Here is a 27616-nt window from a genome sequence, read left to right on the forward strand (position 1 = left end):
ATCGTTTCACATGGACTTTGTGCACCGTGGATAAACTGAATTTTGAAAAGCGGGTCTCTTCCCTCTCACTCTGCTTGATTGAATTTTGAGTGCCTCCTGACATCCCGATGCTACCTATGTTGTGTTGTTGCATTTTGTTTGTTTTTTTCGGGGCGCACCGTGCGGCTTGTGGGATCCTAGTTCCCCAACAAGGGATTGAACCCAGGCCCTCGGCAGTGAAAATGCAGATTCCCAACCACTGGACCGCTAGGGAATTCCTGGCTGTTGCATCTTCGCTCAGCATTCTTGCCCAGAGGAGTTTCAAATATTCCTTCCCCTCTAAATCTACAAATCTAGTTCTATTTTTCCTAATTCATATTAAACATGTAACAAATAACATAAGAAATCCCTCCCCCCAAGTACCACTGTTTGTATCACACCGTGGAAACACTGGATTTCTCCCCGCTCTGCCTCTTTCTTTGATGTGGATCTCTGTGGGTTGAGGTGATTACACCCACTAGGAGTTGAAATTGTCTTTTTTTGTCAAAGAAAACGAAATACCCAACTGACTCATTGCAGAGATTCAGAAAGTCTTTCTATGGCAGTTAGTATAACTAGCTCTGGAAAGTTAACTTAAAATTTCCAAATGACAGGTAATTTAGCCTGATTTTGTGGGCTTTGTTAGGGTGAATTTGTACGCAAGAAGGGAAAAACTCTGGCAGTAGAACGGGGTGGGGGGGGGAGCATACTATATGGTTTTGCCTTTTCTAAGCTTATACATTCATATATGCATTTGGGAAGTATTTATTGAGTGGCTACTGTGCTGGGCACTGGAGATACCAAGACAGTGCCCCTCGTCCAGTGGAGCTGTTGACTGAAAAAAAACAAAAAAACCTACAATCTGAAAGTTGAGAGTTTTATTTTCTTTTTTTTGCCGTACGCGGGCCTCTCTCACTGTTGTGGCCTGTCCGGTTGCAGGCACAGCCTTCGGACGCGCAGGCTTAGCGGCCATGGCTCACGGGCCCAGCCGCTCCACGGCATGTGGGATCTTCCCGGATCGGGGAACGAGCCCGTGTCCCCTGCATCGGCAGGTGGACTCGCAACCACTGCGCCACCAGGGAAGTCCCGAGAATTCTGTTTTATTTGGGGATCTTACTGAGGACTACAGCTCTGGAAAGCAGCCTCTCAGCTGAGGAGCTGTTTGGAAGAGGTAAAGGAAGAGCCAGGAGTTTCTGTTTAAAAAAAAAACAAGTAGTTGAACATCAAAAGATTACTGCTAATCATAAAAAAACAGTCATCACAAATTAAGGATTTTAGTGCTTTTCTATGTATGGGAAGATGCAAGAGTCTGGGGTCATGGAAAATTTTTCCTTTGATATGCATCTTAACTATGTAGGGTCAGTATCCTGTTTCTCTCCATTCTGAATCCCCGCAGGGTGAACGACTGGGGGCAGCTGCAGTGGCTGAGGGCTTGATGGCTGCAACGTCCTCTGTTTACTGAAATGGCAGGCAACTTGTTTTGTCCAGAGCTTACATTTCCAGTGGGAGAAAACCCGCAATAAAGGAAGATAATGTCAGACGGTGGTAGGTGCTATGAAGAAAATAAAACAGGACTGTGGTGGAGTGGGGTGGTAGGGCTACTCCCGCTACTGGTCAGGAACAGCCCCTCAGAGGCAGGGACATTTGAGCTGAGACTTGTAGGAGCTAATTTTGAGGTCTGGGAGAAGGGTATTCTAGGCAGAGACGGGAAGGGTCAGCAAGTTCAAGTGCACCCACCTGGAAAGAGAAAGAAAGAAAGAGTAGGGGAGTAAAGGGAGCCCAGGGCAGGCAGGTGGAGACCAGGGCTTGTGGAAATCAGAGGCCAGACCCGCTGGGGTCTTGCTGGCCGTAGTGAAAAGTTTGGATTTTACTCTGAACGCGGTGGGAGAAGCCAGAGGATTTTCAGTAGGCTCACATCCCATTTTCGTCCTGCCAGAGATCTCTGTAGCTGCTGTGTGCAGGAGCGTATAAGGCAAGAGCAGCCTGGCATCAGACCCTGCTTTCTGGTCCGCACACAGGCCAGGACCCCAGAGAAAAGCCAGCGGCTGGAGCTAGCTGCAAACACCGCACAGGGTGTAATTCTGTTGATAGGAAATATCCTAACAGGCAGATCTATGGAGAAGAAGTTGTTTAGCGATTGCCCGGAGCTTGGGGACGGGAAGGGGATTGACTGCAGCCGAGCAGGAGGAATCCTTCTGGGGTTGATGGAAATATTCTAAAATTGATCGTGACGATGGCTGCACAACTTTGTAACTTTACTAAATATCACAAAATTGTATACTCTAGTCCGGTGAACTTTATGGCACGTAAACTCAGTAAAACTCCTTTTAAAAAGCTGTGAACAGCGGAGCGAGTGGCAGCTTTTGGTCGGAGTCCGGACAGGTTCCGTGACCCCCCGCAATGCCGCCGGGTTTGCGCCGTTTGGCCCCGCAGCCTGCGCTGCCGTCGTCCGCAACTCCGGGCGCCATTGCTCGGCCGGCGGGGTGGGTGGTGGTGGTGGGGGCGAGAGCGCGGAGGGGGGGGGGCGGAACCGGAACCGGCTGTAGCCAGGGGGCGGGGCCTCGAGGGCGGCTCTGGCTGCTCCTGGAGCGGCGTCCGCGGCGGCGGGACCGGGGCTGGTTGGTGCAGACCGGAGTCCCATGGTGCGGGGCTACGGCCAGGCCGCAGGAGAAGCCCGAGCTCCGGGCCGCCCCAGCTGACCGTGCGGGCCCGCGCGGCCCGGAGCCGTTGCCGCCCTTCGGGCCCCGCGGGGGCGCGGGCCGGCCAGCCATGGGGTCCCTGTTCCGGAGCGAGACCATGTGCCTGGCGCAGCTCTTCTTGCAGTCCGGCACGGCCTACGAGTGCCTCAGCGCCCTGGGCGAGAAGGGCCTGGTCCAGTTTCGAGACGTGAGTGTCGCCCGGGAGATGCGGGCCGCACCTGCCCGCGGAACTCCCGCATCGAGGCTTTCGCTCGGGCCTCCTTTCCGTGGGCGCCTGGGCGCCCATTTACCATACGGGGAAGCTGAGGTCCACTTTCCGGCCAGAACTTCCGCAGAGCGGGGCCCGAGCCGAGGGTCGCCGAATGTTTGGTCCGCGGCCGCCCGGGCCGGGTTAGTTAGGAACGCTCCGCGTCGTCTTCGTCCACTCGGGTCGTGCCATCTGATGCTTCGGAGCACCGACTCTGGGCCAGGCACTGGGCTAAGCGGGAGAACAAATCTGATAAGGCCTCTTGGAGCCCTTCTGGAACTTACGGGGCGGGGGGAACGTGAGAAATATTAAGCAAATGAATACGTAAACAGGAATATGTTTGCTATACAGAAAATAAAACGGGGGGATGAGATAGTGCCTCAGTTGGGGGTGGTCAGAGAGGTCTCTCTGAGGAAGTGTTCTTGGGCTGAGACCTGAATGGGCAGGAGCCGGCGCTGGGAAGATGTGGGGGAACAAGGTCCCAGGTGGAGGGAACTGGAAGAGCCAGGAGCCTGAACTGGGAATGAATTTGGCGTAAGCTCCTGAGGGGCGGGATTTTTGTCGTTTTTGGTCACCGATACCTGATGATGTACACAGCACTGCCTAGGAAGGAGTTGGAGTGCAGTCAGAATTTGTTGAATGAGACCTGTCTTCCCAGCAAGTAGTAATAAACCCTTGTTTATATATCTGTTTATTTATTGTTTGTCTCCACCGTGGACTGTCAGCCCCCCCGGGGTGTGGGGTAATGGCCTTGCCTGCCTTGTTTATTCCTGATTCCTGAGTACAGTCCCTGACTTTGTGGACACTAGTATGCCTTTGTGGAATGAATGAACAAGCTTTCATTGAGTGCTTGCTCTGTCGCAGACACTGAGTTTGGTGCTGGGGACTCAGGGGTGAGCAGGGTGGACAAAGTCCCTGTGTTTTTGTTGCTCACAATGTAGGAGAGACACACTGATTATGAACTGTGATAAGTGCCCTGAAGGAAAAGAGCAGTGTGAAAGGGAGATTATGAAGCAGGACCTTTGCTAATTGAACTGGAATTCACTTGGATGAACATTTTATTTCCTGGGACCCAGCTTTCATCTCCTCTGGTTTCCCTTCGTCTTTCTGAGGGCTCCTTAGTTTCAAGAGGGAACCACCCGTACCTAAGATCTGGTGTCGTTGATCCCTGGGTTGGCCTCACAAGGCAACTGCCAGGTCAGAGAGAAACTCCTGAGTGGGAGGCGAGGCTGCAGAGAAGGCCCAGCTCTTCCTGGTTCCTGGAGCCATTTGGGCTTCAGCACGCGGTGCCCACTTTGCTGGCAGGTGCTGCTGTGCTGAGCTGTGACTTCGTAGCACCCGAAAGATTCAGGAAACAGTTGTGAGAGAAATGGGCTTCCTTCTTTATAACAGGTAGATTTCTTCCATCCTGTTAGTACTCAGGCCAAGAGGCTTAAATCAAGCTTAAATCTGAGAGGTTTGAACAAACACCCTAATTACCGCAAAGATGCAAGTTTCATTGAGTGCCATTACATTAGGTAGTAGGGGACACTTGGGATTCTTTTAAACTGAAAATTGGGGAAAGAAAAAGAAAGTGCAGTTCATCTTTTTCCAGAAGTAAAATAAAGCTGCCGTGTTAAAATGAGCTCTTCTTTGTGTGATGCTAGGTTTTCGGAGCTCAGGGGTGTGTGTGTGTGTGTGTCTGTCTGTCTGTCTTTGGGATGACTGTCAAGCAGCACCGGTGCTAGTGCAGAAAGCTCTGTCACCTGACACTTCTGCTCTTCTGGAATTTCTTCCTGACTTTGTGCTCACCAGGTGGGATCCCTGACGTCCGTCTTTTCTGATTTGCACAGGCTGGAGAGTTTCCGCCTTTCCTTTTAGTGATCCTTCTAAGGGAGAGGAGGCAGGGCAAGGGTTTCTGTAGTGACAGCCAAAGAGAAGACCTGGAAAAGAAAGGTTATTCAACTCACCAGTAGGACTCAGTGAAGGGCAAGTCCATCTCTCTTTTCTAAGGGTCTGGAATTGGAGGACAGCGTTCACCTTTTGTCCATTAGCTGCTGGAGTGGGAAGATGGGTGGCGTGCATACCAGTCACAACAGCACCAGGCAGCCTCTGCTGGTTTTTCTAGGTTAAATGTTAGTGTTAAAACGAATCTGCACTAAAATGTACTTCATAGGGCTTCCCTGGTGGCGCAGTGGATAAGAATCCGCCTGCCAATGCAGGGGGCACAGGTTCGATCCGTGGTCTGGGAAGATCCCACATGCCACGGAGCAACTAAGCCCGTGCGCCACAACTACTGAGCCTGCGCTCTAGAGCCTGCGAGCCACAACTACTGAGCCCGCGTGCCGCAATACTGAAGCCCGCGCGCCTAGAGCCTGTGCTCCGCAACAAGAGAAGCCACCGCGATGGGAAGCCCGCGCACCGCAACAGAGAGTAGCCCCCGCTCGCGGCAACTAGAGAAAACCTGCATACAGCAACAAAGACCCAACACAGCCAAAAATAAATAAATAAATAAATAAAAATGTACTTTATAGCGTTAGCCTGGAATTAAAGGTGCTGTTGCCTCCCTAAAAAGAAAATAGAAGCAAAATTTTATAAAAGGAACCATGCAACAGAAAAAAACAGTTAGCGTACTGTGTAAGATGGTGACGGTGGATGTCAGATCCAATCGTGTGTGTTGTTGCCACAGAAATTTGCCTCTTCCTGAAGATTCTATATGTGGAACCATAGGGTCCAATTTGAGTTAGTGTTTGATATTGACGAAAAAGACAGTGAAACTGAGAAGTCATGTCATTAATAGACAGCTTTTGATGGGTAGCTTCCTCTGCTCATTCTTAGTTCTATTGAGATAGATTGTGTCTGAATCATTAGGACTCGAAAGTGGTTACTACTTTGGATTAATATGACTTCCAGAAATGAATGCGAATGTGACAAACAAGTGAAATTCAAATTTTTATCTTTCTTCTGGTTAACTCTTTAAAAAAAATTTCCAAAAACTGAACAAGAACCAAGCCTTTGGGATAGACATTCTCAGGTTGTTCAAGCAGCTTCATGCCAAGCTGTTTCTAATTCTCCGTTTTGAGAGTGCCCAGTATAATGCTGCACGGAGTGAAGGTAAAATTCTTGCCCCAAATGCCTTTCAACATGGATGATTACTGTAATTTAAAAAATTGTGAAAGTAATATACGTCCATTGTGGGAAATTTGGGAAGCATGAGATACTAATTTCCATGATCCCATTACCTAGAAACAAACACTTTACCTTTTTGGTTCATATTGTCCAATCAAACATTATTTTTCTAATATTATTATTAATTTTTAAAAATAAATTTATTTATTTTTGGCTGCGTTGGGTCTTTGTTGCTCTGCGCGGGCTTCTCATTGCGGTGGCTTCTCTTGTTGCGGAGCATGGGCTCTAGGCGCGCAGGCTTCAGTAGCTGTGGCTCGGAGGCTCTAGGGCACAGGCTCAGTAGTTGTGGCGCACGGGCTTAGTTGCTCCGCAGCATGTGGGATCTTCCCGGACCGGGGCTTGAACCCGTGTCCCCTGCATTGGCAGGCGGATTCTTAATCACTGCGCCACCAGGGAATCCCTCTAGTAATATTTTAAAATGTATGTACATAGGTATTTTTAGATAATTGGAGCCACACTGATAATATCTTTAGTCTTTTTTCTCACACAAATCATGCATGACTAATTTCCTCATTTTATTAAATATTGTTTTACAATTTTTTTATGGTTTTAAGCTTTATATGGTAAGATGTTTTTGTTTTAATAAATTTATTTATTTTTGGCTGTGTTGGGTCTTCGTTGCTGCGCACGGGCTTTCTCTAGTTGTGGCGAGCAGGGGCTACTCTTTGTTGCGGTGCGCGGGCTTCTTATCACGGTGGCTTCTCTTGTTGCGGAGCACGGGCTCTAGGTGCGCGGGCTTCAGTAGTTGTGGCACAGGGGCTCAGTAGTTGTGGCTCGTGGGCTCTAGAACGCAGGCTCAGTAGTTGTGGCTCGTGGGTTTAGTTGTTCCGCTGCATGCGGGATCTTGCCGGACCAGGGCTCAAACCTGTGTCCCCTGCATTGGCAGGAGGATTCTTAACCACTGCGCCACCAGGGAAGTCCTGATAAGATGTTAAGTAAAGGGGAGAGTATATGGGAACAGTGAACTGTGGACCCATATTATAAACCAATGGTGGGACTTCCCTGGCGGTCCAGTGGTTAGGACTCGGCGCTTTCACTGCTGGGTCCGGGTTTGATCCCTGGTTGGGGAACTAAGATCTCAAAAGCCGTGTGGTCCAAAAAAACCCCAAAAAACCCCACCCATCAGACAAGATCATTTTGAAGCAAATCCCAGTTGTATAATTTCACTCATAAATATTTCAATAAGTTTATTAGAAATTTCTAAAAGGTAAGGACCCTAAAAAAATCATAACCACAATACCATTATCATACCTAAAAATTTTAATAATAATTTCTTAATATAATCAAATACCTCATCATTTAAAACATACTTTTTAATAAGTGCATAGTAATCAGTTATATTACCAAACCATAATTTTTATCCAACTTTATTGATGTATATCATAAAATTCTCCCATTTCAAGTGTACAATTCGTTGGTTTTTAGAAAATTTTCTGAGTAGCACGTCCATTGCCACAATCCAGTTTTAGGCCGTCACGTCATCCCAATAAGGTCCCTTATGCTCATTTACAGGTCATCCCCCTCCCTACCCCAAGACCCAGGCAATCACTAACCTACTTTCTGCCTCTAGGTTTTCCTTTCTTGGACATTTCATAGAAATGGAGTCACACAATATGTGGTCTTCTGTCTTTCATTTACATCATGTTTCTGAACATCCTCTGTGCTGTTGTTTTGTCAGTTTGTTCCTTTTTACTGCTGAGTAGTGTTCCCCAGTGTGGATGTAGACTGTGATTTCTTTAACCAGTTTTCCACTGTTAAGCATTTTTTCTCTATCCCTGAGGTGGATGCTCTTTTAGATACATTTTGGTCCGTATCCATAGTTTGTTCCTTTAGGTTGAATTTCTTCAGGGGGTATTTCTGGGCCAGAGGATACTTTTCAGGCTTTTTTTTTTGGTGACAGTTGCCAAATCGCTTTCCAGAAAAGATGTGTCAGTTTATACTCCTATTCAGTAGTATACAAGGATGTGCTTCCCCCCAAACCCTTGACTATCATATTTTATTTATAAAATCAAGTTTATTTTTAAATTGTAGAAAATTCAAAGCAAAATTTTCATCTTTTTCTCAGCTGAACCAGAATGTAAGTTCTTTCCAAAGAAAATTTGTTGGTGAGGTGAAGAGGTGTGAAGAACTGGAGCGAATATTGGGTAAGTTTATTTTAATAACTTAAATAATTATTGTTATATAAGTAAACCTTGTTCACTTTAGAAAAATTAGAAAATCTAGACAAGTAGAAAGGAAAAAAGAAGTCGTCCATATTCTCACCATTCATGTATTCACTATTATGTAGGTTTATATATTTTTTTACTGTTCATCTATAAAAGTAAGGATTTACATACATAATGGTCAGGTTATTTTGTTATTAGCTTTGTTTCTCATTTGATGGTACCTTAACATCTTTTCATGTCAATAAACAGATTGACTCATCATTGTTTATAATGGTTGCATAGTATTTTATGGTATTAATGTGCTATAATTTATTTACCAATCCCTTGTAATCTATTATAACTTAAAAACATTGTATACACATTAATAGATTACTTAAAATTATATCAGAGAACAGGGGAGGTAGGAAATGGCAGATACATTGGTTATAATTTCCTTTTTTTCAGGGCTTCCTTTGCAGAGATCAGTGTTCTCTGACTGTTAACCATTAAAACTCAGCCGTAAAACCTTTAACATCTTAGCCTAAAATATAATAGTCTTTTATCAATTCAAACCTTGAAATTCTGACTGAAATAGAGAGGGGGGGAACGATGCCAGTAATTGTCTAAAGTACCAAATTTGTTTTTAGAGGGATGAACAGAAAAACCTGGGAGTGAGAGTGTTGAGGAGGGGAGAGAAGATGACTTTTGGAAGGATTTCTAATAGCAGTTAATTATTGTGGATTTTATATTTTTTAATTGGGGATTTTTAAGATCGAAAGAAACCTGTTAGTCATCTGAAGTCTAGTCGTCTGCATATTGTTTGAGGTCCCAGTTATTTGTGTGGATCATGTAGGGTAGGGTGATACCACATCCCCATCCTTGCCATATATATAAGTCATTGGACAGGTCGTATATTTGGAATGAGTTTTCAAAGGCGGGGCAGGAGTGACAACACATTAGACTTGTCCAGGACTTCCTGTAGCTTAGACTATTTCAAAAAGAATGCAGACTTAAAAAGAAAATGAACTCTCAAGTAAATTTAGGTATAAAAAATAGGTTAAAAAAATTTACATCCATTTCCAGAAAGCTGTTAAACCCAGTGCTTCCTTTGCTATCTTATGGGTAAGACATCATCGCTTTTTTTCCTCCCTTCTCCCTTCCTCCTTCCCTTTCTCCCTTTCTTCCTTCCTTCCTTTCTTTCTTTCTCTTTTTCTTTCTCTCTTTCTCTTTCTAATAAAATAACTAGTTAACATTTCTCCAAAACATTATATCTGGTAATGACTTTACCAGGTATTATGACTTTTATCCTAAGGAAAAGAACGCTTCATGGAACTGAAAATGTAAACTAAAGAAATTAAGTTTTTTTTGGCTGGTTCATTATTAGTTTCATGAATCTAGTTTTTAATGTAAGTAGAGAAGGCAGCGTAAGTTGCTGTAAGTTAAAACATCACTGCTAACTGGGGACTCAGGAGAACCTGACTTTCTGTCCTGTGGTCTTCTCCTTATAGAGGAGACTGATAGAGGATGTGTTTTTCCTGATGGATGTGTATTTCCTCCTAATGGTGTCTGCAGGGAGGTTGCACTGACGTCTCTGGTGGGGACGATTATAGGTCCATCATTGGATTATTCCTGCACTTCCAAGTGTGTCCTTAACCTTCTGCTTCCTATACAGGTGCAGAGGCAACTGTGACTCCAAAGTTCTTTAACTAGAGTTTTAGAAATGAAGGACGTGGGGAATTTCAGAAAATGTGTATCCAGGTTACTGTTTGTTTTGTCACTGCACGCTGATCTCTCTAGGCAGCATTGTTTTGCAGATCTTTGGAAACAAGGCTGCAAAAGGCATCCTATCAGTCAGTTGGGACAGGCAAGATTTTATGCATTTAGACATTAGTTTTTAGATGACCTGGGAAAGGTTGGGATGTAAAATGTTCTCACTGAAATGTGCTGTAGTAAGTTTTTGAGTCTAATTTGTTTAACTTTTATTTCCACAGCATATTTGGTGCAGGAAATTAATAGAGCTGATATTCCCCTCCCTGAGGGAGAGACCAGTCCTCCTGCACCACCCCTGAAACAAGTGCTCGAAATGCAGGTAACTGGTTTCTGAAGAAGCAGTTTTAGGTCACTAACCTCAGAGACTGCTTATTCACTTACTTTATATTGTCTTGTGCTTTTCTGCCTTTCTTCTCAAAACTGTGGAATGAAAAGCAAAAGACCGTATTATGGTTAATTCTCAGTAACAGGTTATATGTGATAAATTTTAACTGGAATTCGGTTTTCTTTTAAAATGTAAGACAGGGCTTCCCTGGTGGTGCAGTGGTTAAGAATCCACCTGCCAATGCAGGGGACACGGGTTCAAGCCCTGGTCCGGGAAGATCCCACATGCTGTGGAGCAACTAAGCCCTGCGCCACAACTACTGAGCCTGCGCTGTAGAGCCCGTGTGCCACAACTACTGAGCCTGTGCTCTAGAGCCTCCGAGCCACAGCTACTGAAGCCCGCGCGCCTAGGGCTTGTGCTGCACAACAAGAGAAACCACCATGAGAAGCCTGCGCACAGCAACGAAGAGTAGCCCCCGCTCGCTGCAACTAGAGAAAGCCCGTGCGTAGCAGTGAAGACCCAACGCAGCCAAAAATAAAAATAAATTAAAAAAATATATATATTAGAAAAAAAAAATGTAAGACAGGTGGTATTGAACAGAGACTAACAAGAGTTAGGTTGTGAGATCTGGGCTCATGTGATGTGACCTCCGGGCCTGTGCAGGCCTTAGCAAGCCTCTCCTGCTGCAAGTCATGGAGGCTTCAGGCCTGTGCCCTTCGCATTCTCCCCAGTTCACCCTGACCCTTCCCCCTCTAACTTTCAGAAGCTCGTGTGAAGGTGCCAGGTGGTTCCCCAGGGGCAGCAAATGAGATTCCTTCTTCTGGAGTCCCCCACCACCGTGAGAGCACAGGCTTGTACATTAGCATCCCCCCTTTCCCCCCATGAATTATCTCCTGAGGTTTTGCTCTAGTCATCTGATAATTCATCACACTGGGAAATAGACTAGAGCCCTTCACAGCTCTTCTAAAACAATTGGTACTGTATAATTAGGACCATTCCATTGCTGGCTGCTCTGTTTGTTTTTCTGGGAGGATGTCATTTAACAGTTGGTGTATGAATGGACTCTAGAGAGAACTGTACAGTCAGATGAGAGCAGTCATCTGGTTTGGCCTGTCTGGTGTGTTGCTTTTGATGTAATTACACATGTAGTGATTACCGGCTGCTTATCGTCTATATAAGGCAGAACACAAGTACTGAATGTAGCGTGTCAGGTGATTTGTCTGAATACCGTGGGTTGTTTTACAGATTTCTGCTTCTATCATTTTAATACTTAAGGATTGTTAAGGATGCTTGGTATATAACTAATTGTTAAAGAAGATTTGTTCTCAAGTATCTTTATGCTTAATTAATTGTGTTAAGTGAAGCTGCATAGAAACTCTTAAGCTAGAGACCAGGAATAATATGTTTGGGAAAGATTACCTAAAATTTTTCTGTGTTGCGAATAAAAGGAAATGTAGTCTTGAAAAAGGAAAACTCTTTGGTGTATTGGTAATGGATAAGCAGATGGAGGGAAACCAGAAGAAATGACAGGACCTGAGATTAGAGATTGGGTCCAGCCGTAGGGCACTCATAGTCATCATGGCATCTGCGTGCTTGCCATCACAGGTACCTGAATTAATATGAAGCAGCAGATGATGGACTTTAAAAACCTGTGCGTGGGGCTTCCCTGGTGGCGCAGTGGTTGAGAGTCCGCCTGCCAATGCAGGGGACACGGGTTCGTGCCCCGGTCCGGGAAGATCCCACATGCTGCGGAGTGGCTGGGTCCGTGAGCCACAGTTGCTGAACCCGCGCGTCCGGAGTCTGTGCTCCGCAACGGGAGAGGCCACAACAGTGAGAGACCCGCATACCGCAAAAAAAAAAACAAACAAAAAACCTGTGGCTGTTTTCATATCCCTATCAAACTCTCATACATTATGGCTTTTTAAAACCTCTACTAGTTCTGGGGTACTGTGAAAAGCGTATTAGAACCAGACTTGGAACTAACCCTGCTGCCGTTTCATTTCAGGAGCAGTTGCAGAAGCTGGAGGCTGAGCTGAGGGAGGTCACGAAGAACAAGGAGAGGCTGAGGAAGAACCTTCTGGAGCTGACCGAGTACACCCACGTGCTGCGAGTGAGCAAGGCCTTCGTCAGGCGCGACGTGCAGGTGCTGGCGATGCTCGGGAGGAAGTGCATTTCTTCCTTTCTTTCTTTTGGTTGCGCCACGCGGCACGCAGGTTCTTAGTTCCCTGACCAGGGATCAAACCCGTGCCCCCTGTAGTGGAAGCGTGGAGTCTTCACCACTGGGCCACCAGGGAAGTCCCAGAAGTATATTTCTTTTATAAAATTCTCATTCCCGTAAAGTTTCGGGTTTTGTTACCAACTCCTGTAGAGGTGTTGCTTTTTAAAAGAGATAGAGGGACTTCCTCATTGGAAAAGATACTCCTTACTCAACAAGGAATAGCCCCCGCCCGCCGAAACTAGAGAAAGCCTGCGCACAGCAATGAAGACCCAACGCAGCTAAAAATTTAAAAAAAAAAAAAAAAAAAAAAAAAAGAGATACATTTTAAAAAAATGAGATACATTTTGATCTTACCTTTATCTTTCAGTTGGATTATATGACATTAAAAGAAGCTTTAAGCCTCTTCTTTGTTGTTTGGTTTTAAACATAACCACTTCCTATTCATGAAATGCTTTCGTTTGCAGTTGAAAAAATCTTATGATCATGAGAAAAAATTGAACACTGGAAGTCAAACTCTAAAATCTAGTTTGTTTTTTTTTCCTTCTCAAATTGCTGAGAGTAATGGAATTAAAAAAAAAATCTCTATGGGAATAAAGAACAGCCTATGCAGTAGTACAGCACTCAGCTGAGTATCAGAGAGGGGAGAAGTATGTCCCTTATGAACTTTGTTTCACTTCCTGTAGCGGTGACCTCTGATACAGTTACTCTGTTTTGGATTAAGGCAATGACATAAATTATAACTATACTTTTAAGTAAATGTCTTCAGCTAGCTTACAAATAAGGGACAGGGAAGTTATGCTCCTTATCTATCAGAGCTGAGTTACGTGTCTGAGTTACCTTGGGGCCTTGGCACCCAGATCTGAGTTCCCATGCCCTGCAAACTTGTTTGGAAACACGACTTGAGAATTAAAGTGTCACTTTCAGTGAGACACACTTGGTTTCATATCTCTATGTAGTTTGAACCCACTTACGAAGAATTCCCTCCCTTGGAGAACGATTCTTTGTTGGACTACAGCTGTATGCAGAGGCTGGGAGCAAAACTGGGGTAAGTGACAACTGGCGGGTCGAGCTTTACACTGTCCTTCTTGTCAGTGGGAGACGAGCTGTGTTGAGTGGAAGCACGGCCACCATCTGAAAGCCTGTGGTGGAATGAAAGAAAGTGAATATTTGTTTAAGAAAACACTGTACTCCTGTATTTGTTGAGTTGAATCACTCAGCTGTATTGACTTTTTAGCTAAATACGATGGGAATTTCTTCTTTCGGTATAATGAGGTGGAAAGAAGGAATTTATGCCAGTTTTGCCATTCTTCGTTACTCCATAGCCTAAAATGATTGGTCATTGAAGCGTCAAGTCCTGTTTCGTTTGGTGGAAACATAGGGGCTAAACTGAGTTGGTTAATTTATTAATCGTATTTTAAGGGTGTCTTTCTACTGTTCACTCTCTCTGTTTACTTGAACTAATGGTAACTTATTTCCTCATGTGATTTGTGATTTCTTTTTATTATGAACTGTTCCTCTATTCCTTATGTGTAGGAATTCAGTGATGTTTAGTTTGAGGCTGTATTCTTTCAGAGAGAACTTATTTTTATGTATGTCAGGTACTTGGGAGCACTCTACCTACCTGGAATCATTTTACGTTAATTTCCCAGCTTGAGTTTCTTTGTTTTTCTGTTTGTTTTCTCTCTGCCTGATGCATCCTAACATGTGGTTGTAAGTCCTCAAGTGACACTCTTCCCCTTCTCTCCAAAACCAAAGCCGAAATAAACAAGTTTGCTTGTAGGCTCCTTTGCAAGGTGGATTTTTTTCTAGTCCACCCATTCACTTAAGGTGTAGCCCTTTGTTGGGGGGCAAGAGTCCCAACTTTGTGGGGATTGGGGGTTCAGTTCCATCTCTTCACCTGATATCGACCCAGAGCCCATCTCCTGTCTCCCTTGCTGGCATTGAAACCCAAGGCCTTAAGATACTGGGTCAGTATAATACATCAGGGCACAGCTACGAGGTCCTGTTTTATTTTTGGAGTCCAAGAATTTCTTGAAATTATGGGCTCAGGTCTACATCGAAGAGGACGTTTCAAAAATATTTTATGCAGCATTTCAGATATTTTGCAGTTGGAGGGCTTTGAGGATATCGCCAGCACTTGGGCAGGCGTGAAGGGCTTCGCCGCCCTCTTCATGCGGTTTGGTAATCCTCATTGCGCTTACTGGACCACAGCCTTTGGTGTCTCACAGATTTGTGTCTGGCCTCATTAACCAAGGGAAAGCTGAAGCATTCGGGAAAACGCTGTGGCGAGCCTGCAGAGGGCACAGCATCGTGACGCACGCAGAGCTGGAGGGGCCCCTGGAAGACCCTGAAACGGTGAGTGGGCACCCCTTCCCCGTTTAGCAGTGGCGGACTTCGTGCTGAAGCTGGAGGCACAGCGCAGAGCAGAGCACTTCAGTGAGCTGTCCACCACGTGCCTTGGCATCCTTGGATGCGTTTGGGGGGTAGTTCTTAACATGGAGGACTCTCTCCCACACCGCCATAGTATGCCTGGGATGTTGACGTGGATACGTCGCCACCCTCCCAGCCTCAGATCCTGTTTGGGTTTCACCAGCCGTCCCAACACTGTCTGTTTTTTTTTTTTTTTTGGCATTTATTTATTCATTTATTTATTTGCGGCTGCGCAGCACGCGGGATCCTAGTTCCCCGACCAGGAATGGAACCCGGGCCCCCTGCAGTGGAAGCTCGGAGTCCTAACCACCGGACCACCAGGGAATTCCCACAATACTGTCTTTTATAGCAAAGGATCTAGTTTAGAATCAGGCCTTAGACTTAATTGTCATGTCTCTTTGGTCTCCTTCATTCTGGGATAATTTCTCAGTCTTACCTTGACCTTCGTGACCTGGACCTTTAAAAATTATTACAGACCAGTGGTTTTTATTTTGGTAGAATGCCGCTCTGTTTGGGTTTGTCTGATGTTTTCTCATGATTAGATTCAAGTTATGTGTCTTGGGCAGGAAGTGATGCTGCTTCCCATCAGGGGTGCACAATTCCTTTGTCCCATTACTAGTGATGTTCACTTTGATCACTTGCTCAAGGTAGCGACTCTTAAGCTTCTCCACTGTGAATTTATTACTCCATTTCCTTTGTATTTAGTACATGTTTTGGGGGAGGTGCTTTGAAACTCTGTAAGTACTCAATTTCTCGTCAGATTTTCAGTGCATTAATTTATTTCCTGTTTTATTCAATGAGTTATACTCTGTTACTGTAATTATTTTGATATTCACATGCTCTAGATTTGGCCATTGGAGCCCATTTAGCTGGCTTTTATCTTCTTTTTACATGTTCCCATCATTTTTTGAATGCTTCTTTGCTTTCCTGCATAACAAGATGTCCCGATTCATCTTGTAATTTCCCTCACGCAGCTCTGGAATCAGCCATTTCTCCAAGGAACCTGGTTCTCTTTAGTGGAGAACGGTAATTAGAAGCCAGGATGCGGTCTCCGGGTGTGCCCGTGGGGACTGAGGTGTCGCTGTTCCCAGCTCTGTCAGTGGACGGCTCTAGGACGCACACACGCACACGGCTCACACACACTCACAGCTTTATTTCTGTACCTGTGTGTATATATGAAAACTGTGAGTTTACATCCAGTTCCAGTCCAACACCACAGGGTTCATTCTAAGTTGTTCTCTTTCTGTGTTTGTAACTCCTTTCTTCAGTGGTGGGAAACTTGGCTCCCATTATTGTTAATGTACTGATTTGATCAGTCCCCTTGTGTGTGACCAGTCTGCCCATTGATTTCCCATCTCTGCTGCCCTGCTCCTCTCTCTGCATGGAGCTCCGAGTTCCCCAGCCCCCAGCCCGGGTTGTCCCCTAGTGTGGACTGCAGGGCCTCCTCACTTTGCTTGGGCTCTGACTTTGCCCTGGGCCACTGTTGCCCTCCCCCCCGCCCCCAGGTCCATCCCCGAGTGCACATCTAAGGCTTCAGGAATGAATTATTCTGGAAGGGAAGCAGGGCAGCCAAAGCCATCATTACCTTTTAAAATAGCTGTGATTTTTTTTTTTTTTTAAAGACTTCACCATAAAAATAACTATTATATATTGGTCTAAGTGAGGATGAACTGATCTACTAAGGGTAGGAAAGGAACTTGGGGATTCTCAATTTTGAGAAAAGCGTTCGTGTTTTCTTTCCTAGATCTGCCTCAGGATTTTTGGCTATAAGATTAATAGTTTTGACACCTAAAGGAGTTTGGCTGTGAAATAATTTTCATAAGGTTCAGCCTAAGTAAACCACACACGTTGGAAAATCTAATCAGTCAAACTGTTCGTTAACCATACACCTGTAATATTTTTTGTGGCTCCTGAAACTGCCAGTAGCAATATGTTGACTATCCTTCACCTGTGACCATTACGACCTCTCTATGTAAAGGTGAAGATTAAAACTGTTCTGAAGTAGCATTTACATGTTCTTTGAGTTTTTTCTTTAATTAAAAGAACATATCCATCATTCTCATGCAGAGCATTTACTCTGTAAAAAAAATTTTTTTTCTATACAGTGTCTAAGCTCTTTTGTGCTGAGTTTTTACCGGATTTGTTAAAGGGCATTAAATGTCTGTGAAGAAATATGGAGACATGGTTAGAGATATATATATTTTTTTAAAAAATTCTTTACTTTTTTTTCACTTCTAATTTTTTTGTTGAAGTATAATTGGCAGATTTTCTCTTGAAACTACAACTCCTCCCTCCCCCATGATTACAAAGGAAATGCGTGCTCGTTGTTAGAAAATTGGGAACAATATAGAAAACATGAAGAAGAAAATCAGTCACCTGTAATCCTCCTGCTTAGAGAGAGTCGCTATTTATGTTTCAGTGTGCGTTCTGTTAGTCCTTGTTCTGGGGAGGATATGAGATTTGATTTGGTAACTTTTACTCAGGTTCGAGGATTTATTTATAGTGTCATGTTTAATACCTTTTGGGTCGACCCCTTGAAGTCCTTACAGACCCCAGAGCATATCTCTAGCCATTTTCCCCTTTGTCAGTATCGTTTCTAGATGCTGACCAGTCTCTCTGTCAGAGCTGGGCTCAGGCAGTTTCATGTGGTTTTATGATTTGTATTTTTTATGTTGCATACATCCGTGTTCCATATGATGTCTTAGGTGGTTGTATTCCCTGGCACAGTACTATTTTTAAAATTGTTAAGGAATCTTCAAATTCAGATGCACTATAAATACCATTTCTTTCTTCCCCCTGGGTATTTTCTTTCTTTCTTTTTTTTTTTTAAACACTTTTTAGACATGAATATCCTAGTTTATTAGGTAAGAATTTCACAAACATTACTTTTTTTTTTTTAATTTTAATTTTTGGCTGCTTTGGGTCTTCGTTACTGCGCACGGGCTTTCTCTAGTTGCGGCGAGCAGGGGCTCCTCTCCGTTGCGATGCACGGGTTCCTCATTGCGGTGGCTTCTCTTGTTGTGGAGCACAGGCTGTAGGCACGCAGGCTTCAGTAGTTGTGGCACATGAGCTCAGTAGTTGTGGCACATGGGCTCTAGAGCGTGGGCTTAGTAGTTGTGGTGCACGGGCTTAGTTGCTCCGCGACATGTGGGATCTTCCCAAACCAGGGCTCGAACCCATGTCCCCTGCATTGGCAGGCGGATTCTTAACCACTGTGCCACCAGGGAAGTCCTCCCTGTGTAGTTTCTTCAATAGTTTATTTTGAAATAATTTCAGTTTACAGAAAAGTTGCCAGAAGAGAACAAAGTCTTCTGTCTCTTCACCCAGATTTCCCAATTATTAACATTTTGCCACATATACTCCACTCACTCTTTCTGCATATCTATCCCCATTTTCATTAGGCTCCTTCCAGACCTTCTGCGAGGAAGCCGTGGACATGTGTGTGTTGCCCCCTCATAACGACGCTATTTTATATAACCACCGTACAACCCTCAAAATGAGAAAAATCAACACAGATGCAACACTTGGTCCAATACAAACATGCCACTCAAATTCCCCACAGTTTGCATTGTTTCCTTTCTGGTCCACTGCCCTGCCTGGGACTGTGCTTTGCATTCGGGGCAGGCGTCACATTCTGCAGGATGACCCTCCCTTGGGGTCCATTCTGTGCTTCCTCTTGACCAGGCTCGGATCACACGTTGCTGGTGTTGACCACGGAGTCAATTATCTGGTCCTCTCAGCACCTCCCGCCAGGGGGCACGTAATATCGGCCTGGTCATGTTGGTGTCGTCCAGGTTTCTCCACCTTCATGTCACCATCTTGCTCTATTTAATTGATCAGTAGCTGGTGAGGAGGTGTTCCTAGGTTACTGGGGGCTTGTTCCTCAGCAGACCTCTGCCCACCAGCCTCAGCCTCCACGATGACTCTCTTGAACCCATCACCTCTGTTGCGGTTGCCAGGTGGTTACTCTGTTCCCATCCTTCCTTCTGTACTTACTAGTTACCGTCCTGCAGGAGGCCGTGCTTTCCCTGCCCTCTCAGTCACTCGCTCATTCATCCACGGACTTAGGCATTCCTATTTATTTAATGACTTGTAATCTGTTACGATCCTTTTTATTATTTATTTAAAATTATTTATTTATTTTTGGCCATGCTGGGTCTTCGCTGCTGTGCGCGGGCTTTCCTCTAGTTGCAGCGAGTGGGGGATGCTCTCCGTTGTGGTGCACGGGCTTCTCATTGCAGTGGCTTCTCTTGTTGCAGAGCACGGGCTCTAGGCACGTGGGCTTCAGTGGCTGTGGCACGTGGGCTCGGTAGTTGTGGCTCACGGGCTCTAGAGCGCAGGCTCAGCAGTTGTGGCGCACGGGCTTAGTGGCTTTGCGGCATGTGGGGTCCTCCCGGACCAGGGCTCGAACCCGTGTCCCCTGCATTGGCAGGCGGATGCTTAACCACTGCGCCACCAGGGAAGTCCCAGTCCTTTTTACTTTGATGCCCAAATTGTCCCTGATTTGGCCACTGGGAGTCCCTTCGTGCATGTTCCCCTGGCCTTTGGCGCGTCTGCGGCATTCACTGAGCAGCCCCTTCCTTCCTGGCACCACGGGATGGTCCCTGCCTCTGCCTGGAGTCAGCCATTCCTTCAAGGGCCGCTGGTTCCTTTTAGTAGAGGATGGAATTTAGAAACAAGGATCTGGGTGTTTGAGTTCTCATCATGTACTGGAGCGTCATTGCTTCTGGGCCCTTTCAGCAGTCAAAACACGGGCACACACACACACACACACACACACACACACACACACGCACAGAGCTGTATCCGCTTCTGCAGCCACCTGTGCACATTTATTATAAAACCGTTTGCTCAGACTCTAACCTACGATTCTGGACGTCTCTTCTTCGGTGTTTTGCACTCTCTTCTGACAGCGAGAAATCTGGCCTCCCTCATCCTCAGTGCGGTTCATGGACTGTGCGATTCGCTTGCTTATCCCACGTAACCAGCCTCCCAGACACCTCAGCCATCTCCTCCGCCCGCCACCTCCCTGGCCTCCCCTTCCCGGCCGCCCTGCATCCCTCCCTTCGGGACCCAAGTGCCTCTGCTCTGCCTGAAGCTCCCCAACCTGTTCCCCATCCCCTCCGCCCCAGAGCTCAATTCTTGGATTGCTTCTCTCCTCTGTGCCCTTAGGGATCCCGTGTAACTTCATGGCTTTAAATACCATCCCTCGAATGTATACATCTGGCTTGGACATCTCCCCTGAATACCAGACTTCTATTTAACTGGCTCCTCCATACCTTTGAAGTTTCTGGAAGACCTTTCCATGTGACACCTAAAACTGAACTGCCCATCTTCCCCCCCAGACCTGCCCGTCCAGGCTGGCCTGTCTCAGTAAGCGCCAGCTCAGCTCTTCTCCGCCCAGCATCCAGAATGATCCCTGTAAAACCAGCCGGAGCGTCTCACCACCACACCCCCGTCCCGCCTCAAAGCCCTCCTGTGGGTTCCTCTTCACGGCGTCCCATCTTGTCACCCCCTGGCCATTCCTCTTCAGCCAGGCTGGCCTGCTCGCTTCCCCTCGTCTTGCCTCTGCACGAGCTTTTCCTCGGGCTCAGAAGGCTCTTCCCCAGGATCCACGTGGCTCGCTGCCTCACCCCCTTCACTCCTCTAGGCCCAGATGTCCCCTCCTCAGGGAGGCCTTCCCTCCTCGCCTGATTTAAAAGCTCAACCCCCAGCCTCTTTGTCCCTGTCGCCCCTCCCAGCTTTATTGTCTTTATCGCCCTCCTCTCCATTTGGCATATTATGAACTTTCCTAGTGTCCCTTGCTGCTAACTTGATATAAGCTTCCCTCCCCTCCCTTCCCTCCCAGGTCAGGGATTTTTGTCTGTTTTGTTCACTGCTGTATTCCTAGCACTGGGAACCAGTGCCTGGCAAATTGGCCAAAAACCTATTCAGTTCTATTTGTAGAATATTTGTAAATACAGTCAGTTCTCATTATTTGTAGTAGTTAACATTGTACAGTCTCCGTGAGAACTGAACCCTTGCTCTTAGGGGAAGCACAGGGTTAGGTTCCTGTGAGTCTCTGGTCATAACGTTCTTGTCAGCCAATCACTACATAACCTTGTTTTATTTAAAGACACCTTATTTAATATATACTGTTGATTCATTAACATTGAACTCACTGCCGACCGCACCATCACGCCTGTCTGAACAAAGCTTACGGGACACACGTAAGTGCATGTCACAGCCTTCATGTGCTCGGAAACACTAGACAGCTCTGAGGACCATTTTGAACAGTGAAATCACCAAAAAAAGCACAAAACTGTGAAAAACTTGGCACTAAATAGATCACAAAAAGGACACTTGTTTGTAGTATGAGCTGAAATAAGAAGGCAGAGGGTCACGTCGTTTGACCTCAGCAGGAATATGCACATTGGGTGACTCACAATTTTTGTCACTCTGCATGTCCACAAGTGAATAAATGCTTGAGTATTGATTTGGGGGTTATGAATGACTTCTGGGGTGAATTTGAAGTTATGGAATCTGCAGATAATGAGGATGGACAGTGCTTAGTGTTTGTTGAACGAATGAATGAATGAACTCACTCTGACAGAGTGCGAGCTGCCAGAGCTTTCAAAGTTCTAGACAGAGAAGTAACAGTTATCTTTATTCTTTGTAGGGAGAAGTCATAAAATGGTATGTGTTTTTGATATCCTTTTGGGGAGAGCAGATTGGCCACAAGGTTAAGAAGATATGTGACTGGTAAGAAAAAGAAACCTTTTATTTCATTTATTTCTTTATCCTCAGTAACCTCTAGTTTTCTTAAAATATATCTCTGAAGAGAAATACAGTGGTTACAAAGGCTGCTGAGTTTTGTTACATGATTTCTTTGCTGTAATACCATGTTTTAAAACATTTAATTTGTCATCTCTCTTGCCAGTGTAATACTTAAAATAATTTAAAAATAGACACCATGTTAAGAACATTCCCAGATTTGATTTTTTTCCCTTAGGAATGAAGGCTGGGGAAGGAATCCAGTTTTAATATTTGGTGCCTTTCTGTTGCTTTTAGCTACGCGTAGGCTTATCTGTCCTCATGGAGCGTATGGCTCATCCTTCCCCAGCCCTCTGCAGTTACCTTCTTTGCAGCCTGGGGAAGGGGGCCTGGCAGGTGGTGGAGAGTGTGGGCTCGGAGAGGCCTGCCTGCCAGACGAGATGGTACACGTAAAAGGCTCCCGTACCGCGTAAGCCTTCGGTAAACGTGGAGCAGTATCACAGCAAGAATCGGTCTGTGGCTTAGTCTTGTCACCAGTGGGAAAACACGCAAAACCACATGAAAACTCAAAAGAATGGCCTTTTTTTTTTTTTTTAATAAATCTATTTTATTTATTTATTTATTTGACTGTGTTGGGTCTTCGTTTCTGTGCGAGGGCTTTCTCTAGTTGTGGCGAGCGGGGGCCACTCTTCATCGCGGTGTGTGGGCCTCTCACTGTCGCGGCCTCTCCTGTTGCGGAGCGTAGGCTCCAGATGCACAAGCTCAGTAGTTGTGGCTCACGGGCCCAGTTGCTCCACGGCATGTGGGATCTTCCCAGACCAGGGCTCGAACCCGTGTCCCCTGCATTGGCAGGCAGATTCTCAACCACTGCGCCACCAGGGAAGCCCAAGAATGGCCTTTTGTTTTCTTATACTTGGGGAACTTTTAGCTGGCCTTTCTTCTTGCTGGGGTAAGTAAGGGTGGGGTTCGGTTATTTCCTTCGGATTCAGTGTTCACCAGAGTTTGATACTCAGTCACTGGTGTTATGGAAAGTAACTTTAGGTGATACGTGGACTAGCCTATTCTTACTTAATAGGTATATATTTACTTTTTATGTAGATTAGAAAAACTATAGCCAGCACACAAACCTGTGACTTCACAGATATCATTGCTTAGGGTAAGGCTGGAGTAAGAACTTAATTTTAGTAGCCAGAGCTTAAAGAGGAGCATAAAGCATGGCATTAAAACACTAAGGCAGCATGGGAGTCGCAGCAGCTGAGGGGGTGTAGCTGCATCTGGGGGGGCATGGCTCTGCCTCCCTGCGTCCTGGTGTCACACGTGGGTGGCCCCAGAGGATGTTTACTGAAGCCCATGTCAGAGGCGACTGCTAGGCATCCAGAGTTTTCTCCTCCCCCGATTTTCTCTTTTTTTGTAAAAGGTAATTATTGTTGTATGTTCTTTGTCTTTGATTTATATTTTACACTTGTTTAATGATTTCCAGCCCAAGGGTGGTGGTGAATTTCAGAAAGTTGGAATTGGGAATGAGCTTTTGGGAATCATCGAGGGTAGGAATGGAATGTGGAGCCACGACAGAGTTCACTAAATCTGTGGAATTCTGTAGAAAATTTGTTGAGCGTCCGTGTGCAAGGCCTTACCGTGGCTGGGTGCCTGTGTCTGCACCTTTTTGTCCCAGAGGGTTGCTTGTATTCTGGTTTGGGAGGAAATACGCCCAGGCGGTAGACTGAATTTAGCTCTAGTTTTTGACCTAGCTTCTTGCAGTTCTGACAGCCGCGGCACTGTGTTGAACCCTGTCTTCTAGTTACCATTGCCACGTTTACCCCTACCCGAATACCGCCGAGGAGCGGAGAGAGATTCAGGAGGGCCTGAACACCCGGATTCAAGATCTGTATACTGTGAGTAAACCAGAAACTTGCCTTCTTATCCAAGGGTTTGTAAAACATTTACAAATCCATTTACTTTCTTTTTTAATGTGGAAAATTTTGGTTGTGGACAAATCAAGGTGTTTTAGGGAGTTTGGAATGGCACCTCCCTCCTCTTCGTGGGAGTTTTATTTTAGCAGGCTGTTAGAAACCTAGATGGTTTCTAAATGATGGGGCTTTAAAGAATAGTCTGGTCATCTTTAATCTGTCAGAGTTTAATTCTTTTTTTTTTTTGGCGGGTACGCGGGCCTCTCACTGTTGTGGCCTCTCCCGTCGCGGAGCACAGGCTCCAGACGTGCAGGCTCAGTGGCCATGGCTCACGGGCCCAGCCGCTCCACGGCATGTGGGATCTTCCCAGACCAGGGCACGAACCCGTGTCCCCTGTATCAGCAGGCGGACTCTCAACCACTGCGCCACCAGGGAAGTCCTGGAGTGTAATTCTTGGTCAGAGAGGACAAGCGAGCCCCATTTACAGTGCTGGCTGTAATTTTACCTGCACTATTTCAATTCCCATTTCTCCTTAGGTCAGCGAGGGCTCTTGGTAACAAGAAGCGGACTCTGACCCACTTGAGTGAAAGGGGATTTCTTGGCAGGATGGGATGGGATGGGAGTTGGTGGCTCATGGGTTTTGACAGGGAGCTGGGCCGAGGCTGGGAGTGGGTAAGACCCAGGCCCCCAGCTCTCTGGACCCAGCCAGGCCATCATGCCGCCACAGGGACCACGACTTCTAACCATTTCCTGTGCCCTGGGGTCCTTTCTGGAAAGGCAGCTCCAGGGCCTGGAGGAGAAGGACGGAACTTCCTTAACTGTCCCCAGAGAGGCAGGTGCCTGGAATTCACCCCCCTACCCATCACTGAGGAGAAAGTCCCTCAGAGGAGGTCAGGTGCCCAGTGGACACTCTGCTGAAAGTCAATGTTTGTCCTCACCCAGGTGCTTCACAAAACCGAGGATTACTTAAGGCAAGTGCTCTGTAAAGCCGCCGAGTCAGTCTACAGCCGCGTCATCCAGGTGAAGAAGATGAAAGCCATTTACCACATGCTGAACATGTGCAGCTTCGACGTGACCAACAAGTGCCTCATCGCCGAGGTCTGGTGTCCCGAGGCCGATCTGCATGAGCTGCGCCTTGCTCTGGAGGAGGGCTCGGTGAGGCGGCCCTCCACTCCCTGCCAGCCCTTCCCCGCAGGAAATAAGATAGAGGAGGAGAGGACACCGTGTTGACTCTTTTGAACTGAAATTATGGAGAGTTGGTCCCTCGAGGCTCTGTGTGCACGTGCATGTTTTTAATTGATGTATGGTTGATTTACAGTGTTTTTTTAATTGATGTGTGGTTGATTTACAGTGTTTCAGGCGTGCAGCAAAGTGATTTGCACAGGCGTTTTTAATTTGCTCTTTAGAGTAAGGAATTCAGTCTCATGGTTTAAAAGTCAAAAAAAAAAATTAAAAAATATAAAAGACCCAGTGAAGTGTCTTCCTCCTATCCAGAGCCTCATATGCCCAGTTCCTCTGCTCAGAGACAACCCTTGTTTTACTTCTCTTATGTCTTTGAGTTTCTTAATCATAGATAAGCAGATAGGAATATATAAAGGGAGAGAATTCCCTTCCTTCACAAAAGATTGTGTGCTATTCATACTGTTCTTTTCTCATAAGAAAACTTCCCTGTTTTTTAATAGCTATTTAATATCCTGCTGAATGGATGTACCGTGGCTTATTGAACCAGTTCCCTGGTCATTTAGGTGGTTTCTAACTTTATGAATACCAGTGCAGTGACTAGCACTTGACCTTTGACGGTTCAGACATGCACAAACCTATCTCCGGGTAAATGCCCAGCATGGAATTGCTGGATCAGTTTTGGCAAATATTGCCAGTTGTTGCATTTCTCTTATTTTGAGTGAGGCTGAATATCTTTTTGTACGTTTAAGAAGAGCCTTTGAACTTTCACTTTTTTGGTGAATGCTGTGTTCATATGCTTTGCCCATTTTCTGCTGGGTTGTTGGCCTTTTTCTTATTAATTCCCTTGGCTCGTTGTCTGTGATACGAGAACAGATATTCTCCCCAATTTGTCCCTTGTCTTTTGGTGTTTCTTTCTGTTTGTTTGCTTTGGTCGTGCAGAAGTTTTTTGTTAAATATAGTTGAACCCATCCACCTCTGCTCTTACAGCCTCTGAACTTTGAATAATAGCTTCTTTCCACTCCTGGGCTATGGGGTCAGTCTCCCACGTTCCTGTGAGGGTTTTTTCTGTATCAAAACTTAGTTCTTGGAGAGATAAATTAGGAGGTTGGGACTGACATATACACACTACTGTATATAAAATAGACAACCAACAAGGACCTACTGTTTAGCACAGGGAACTCTACTTAATACTATGTAATAACCTATGTGGGAAAAGAATCTGAAAAAAAGTAGATGGATGTGTATAACTGAATCACTTTGCTGTACACCTGAAACTAACACAACATTGTAAATCAACTTTACTCCAGTATAAGATAAAAAAAAAAAAAAATCTTAGTTCTTTACTGGAAATAGCAGGTTTACAAACTTCAAGTGGCAGTTAAGGAAACAAGTTTTCATAGGAGATTTTGGTTTATCACCTTGTCTCATTACATAATTCTGTTACGGCACAAACGTAAAACACGCAGTGCTGAGAAAGAAGGAAATACATAAATTAGTTATTTTGGAGTATGGGACATCTATTTTATTTATATATTTTAAAGCTCTAGATGATTCTTATTTATTGAGGTAACATCGGTTTTGAGGCACATGACTAATACTCTTGTTGTGTGTGTGAGTATATATAAGTAGTCCCAGGATCGCCAACATACAACTGGAACTTAGTGGTTTAGCTCTTAAAAATGTTCAAGAGGAATTTAGAGACAGCTACAGTATTACCTCATAAAACTGAAAAATAGGCAAGAATAAACCAAAATGTCAGTACGGCAAAATTTTGTGTTTTTTTTGGCATACCTGTCCCTGCCTGCTTCCCACCACTCAGCCTTGCTAGGTTCTTCCTTCTTCAAGACCACGTCCCCCAGGAGCCTTCCTCATTTCCTCCTGTCACTTCTGCTGTACTTGAACCTCCAGCGGGGTGGTCAGTACTTCCCCACATACTCAGGGCCTTTCCGTGGCAGCCAACGAAGATTTGTTGAAAGAGCTCTTGGGTGGTAATTTTTTCTTTCTCTGTCTCTTTTCATGTGAAAGAGAGAGAGCGGTGCTTCGATCCCCTCATTCATGAACACAATCCCAACAAAAGAAACACCCCCAACTCTCATCCGCACCAACAAATTCACCGAGGGGTTTCAGAACATCGTGGATGCCTACGGGGTTGGGAGCTACCGAGAAGTGAACCCAGGTTGGAAGCCTGAATTTGCCAGTCTTTGTGTCTTATACATTTTATACATCACGCTGCTTTTTTTCCCTATAAGAATATAATAGATATTTGGAAAAATAGGCCCACTATTACTGTTTTGTTATCTTATTTAGTATAAAGTGTTAATTTTAACCTGTCAGTTCTCTCCTGAGAATTTGGGAGAAAGTCAAGATCATTATACAGTATGTGGTCATGTTTGAATTAACTAGAATTTTCTGCCTTTGCTGCGAATCAGAAATCGCTTGCTTTTCCCGCAGCTCTCTTTACCATCATCACTTTCCCCTTTTTATTTGCCGTGATGTTTGGAGACCTTGGACATGGCTTTGTGATGTTCTTATTTGCCCTCCTGTTGGTGTTAAATGAAGATCATCCCAGACTAAGTCAGTCACAAGAGGTAAAAACATAAACACTCGGGCTCATTGTATCTGTTTGGGCAGTATTAGTAGTGATTCTCTTCTGTTTAACTAGAAAAAGAGACATTTAAAGATGTTCAGGGACTTCCCTGGTGGCGTAGTGGTTGGGGGTCCGCCTGCCGATGCAGGGGACGCGGGTTCGTGCCCC

General features: G+C 45.4%; 1 protein-coding gene across 3 annotated transcripts in view; it reads left to right on the forward strand.

Annotated features, from left to right (window-relative positions):
- The first annotated feature begins 2572 nt into the window (after positions 1–2572).
- The window catches only part of ATP6V0A2 (ATPase H+ transporting V0 subunit a2), a 36703-nt gene continuing 11659 nt past the window's right edge, over positions 2573–27616 (forward strand). Inside the window, exons 1-11 of one of the 3 annotated variants that reach the window (XM_032602464.1) lie at positions 2573–2904; positions 8198–8276; positions 10268–10365; positions 12377–12514; positions 13546–13634; positions 14818–14944; positions 21678–21760; positions 23571–23664; positions 24622–24834; positions 26887–27037; positions 27313–27449. In XM_032602464.1, coding sequence (XP_032458355.1) covers positions 2788–2904; positions 8198–8276; positions 10268–10365; positions 12377–12514; positions 13546–13634; positions 14818–14944; positions 21678–21760; positions 23571–23664; positions 24622–24834; positions 26887–27037; positions 27313–27449 — 1326 coding nt within the window. In that variant the 5' untranslated portion in view covers positions 2573–2787. Of the gene's footprint in view, positions 2905–8197; positions 8277–9256; positions 9399–10267; positions 10366–12376; positions 12515–13545; positions 13635–14817; positions 14945–21677; positions 21761–23570; positions 23665–24621; positions 24835–26886; positions 27038–27312; positions 27450–27616 lie in introns of those variants that run through there. The other 2 variants (XM_032602466.1, XM_032602467.1) reach the window with 2 other exon arrangements.

The sequence above is a fragment of the Phocoena sinus genome, chromosome 14, assembly GCF_008692025.1.
Source record: "Phocoena sinus isolate mPhoSin1 chromosome 14, mPhoSin1.pri, whole genome shotgun sequence".
NCBI lineage: Eukaryota > Metazoa > Chordata > Mammalia > Artiodactyla > Phocoenidae > Phocoena > Phocoena sinus.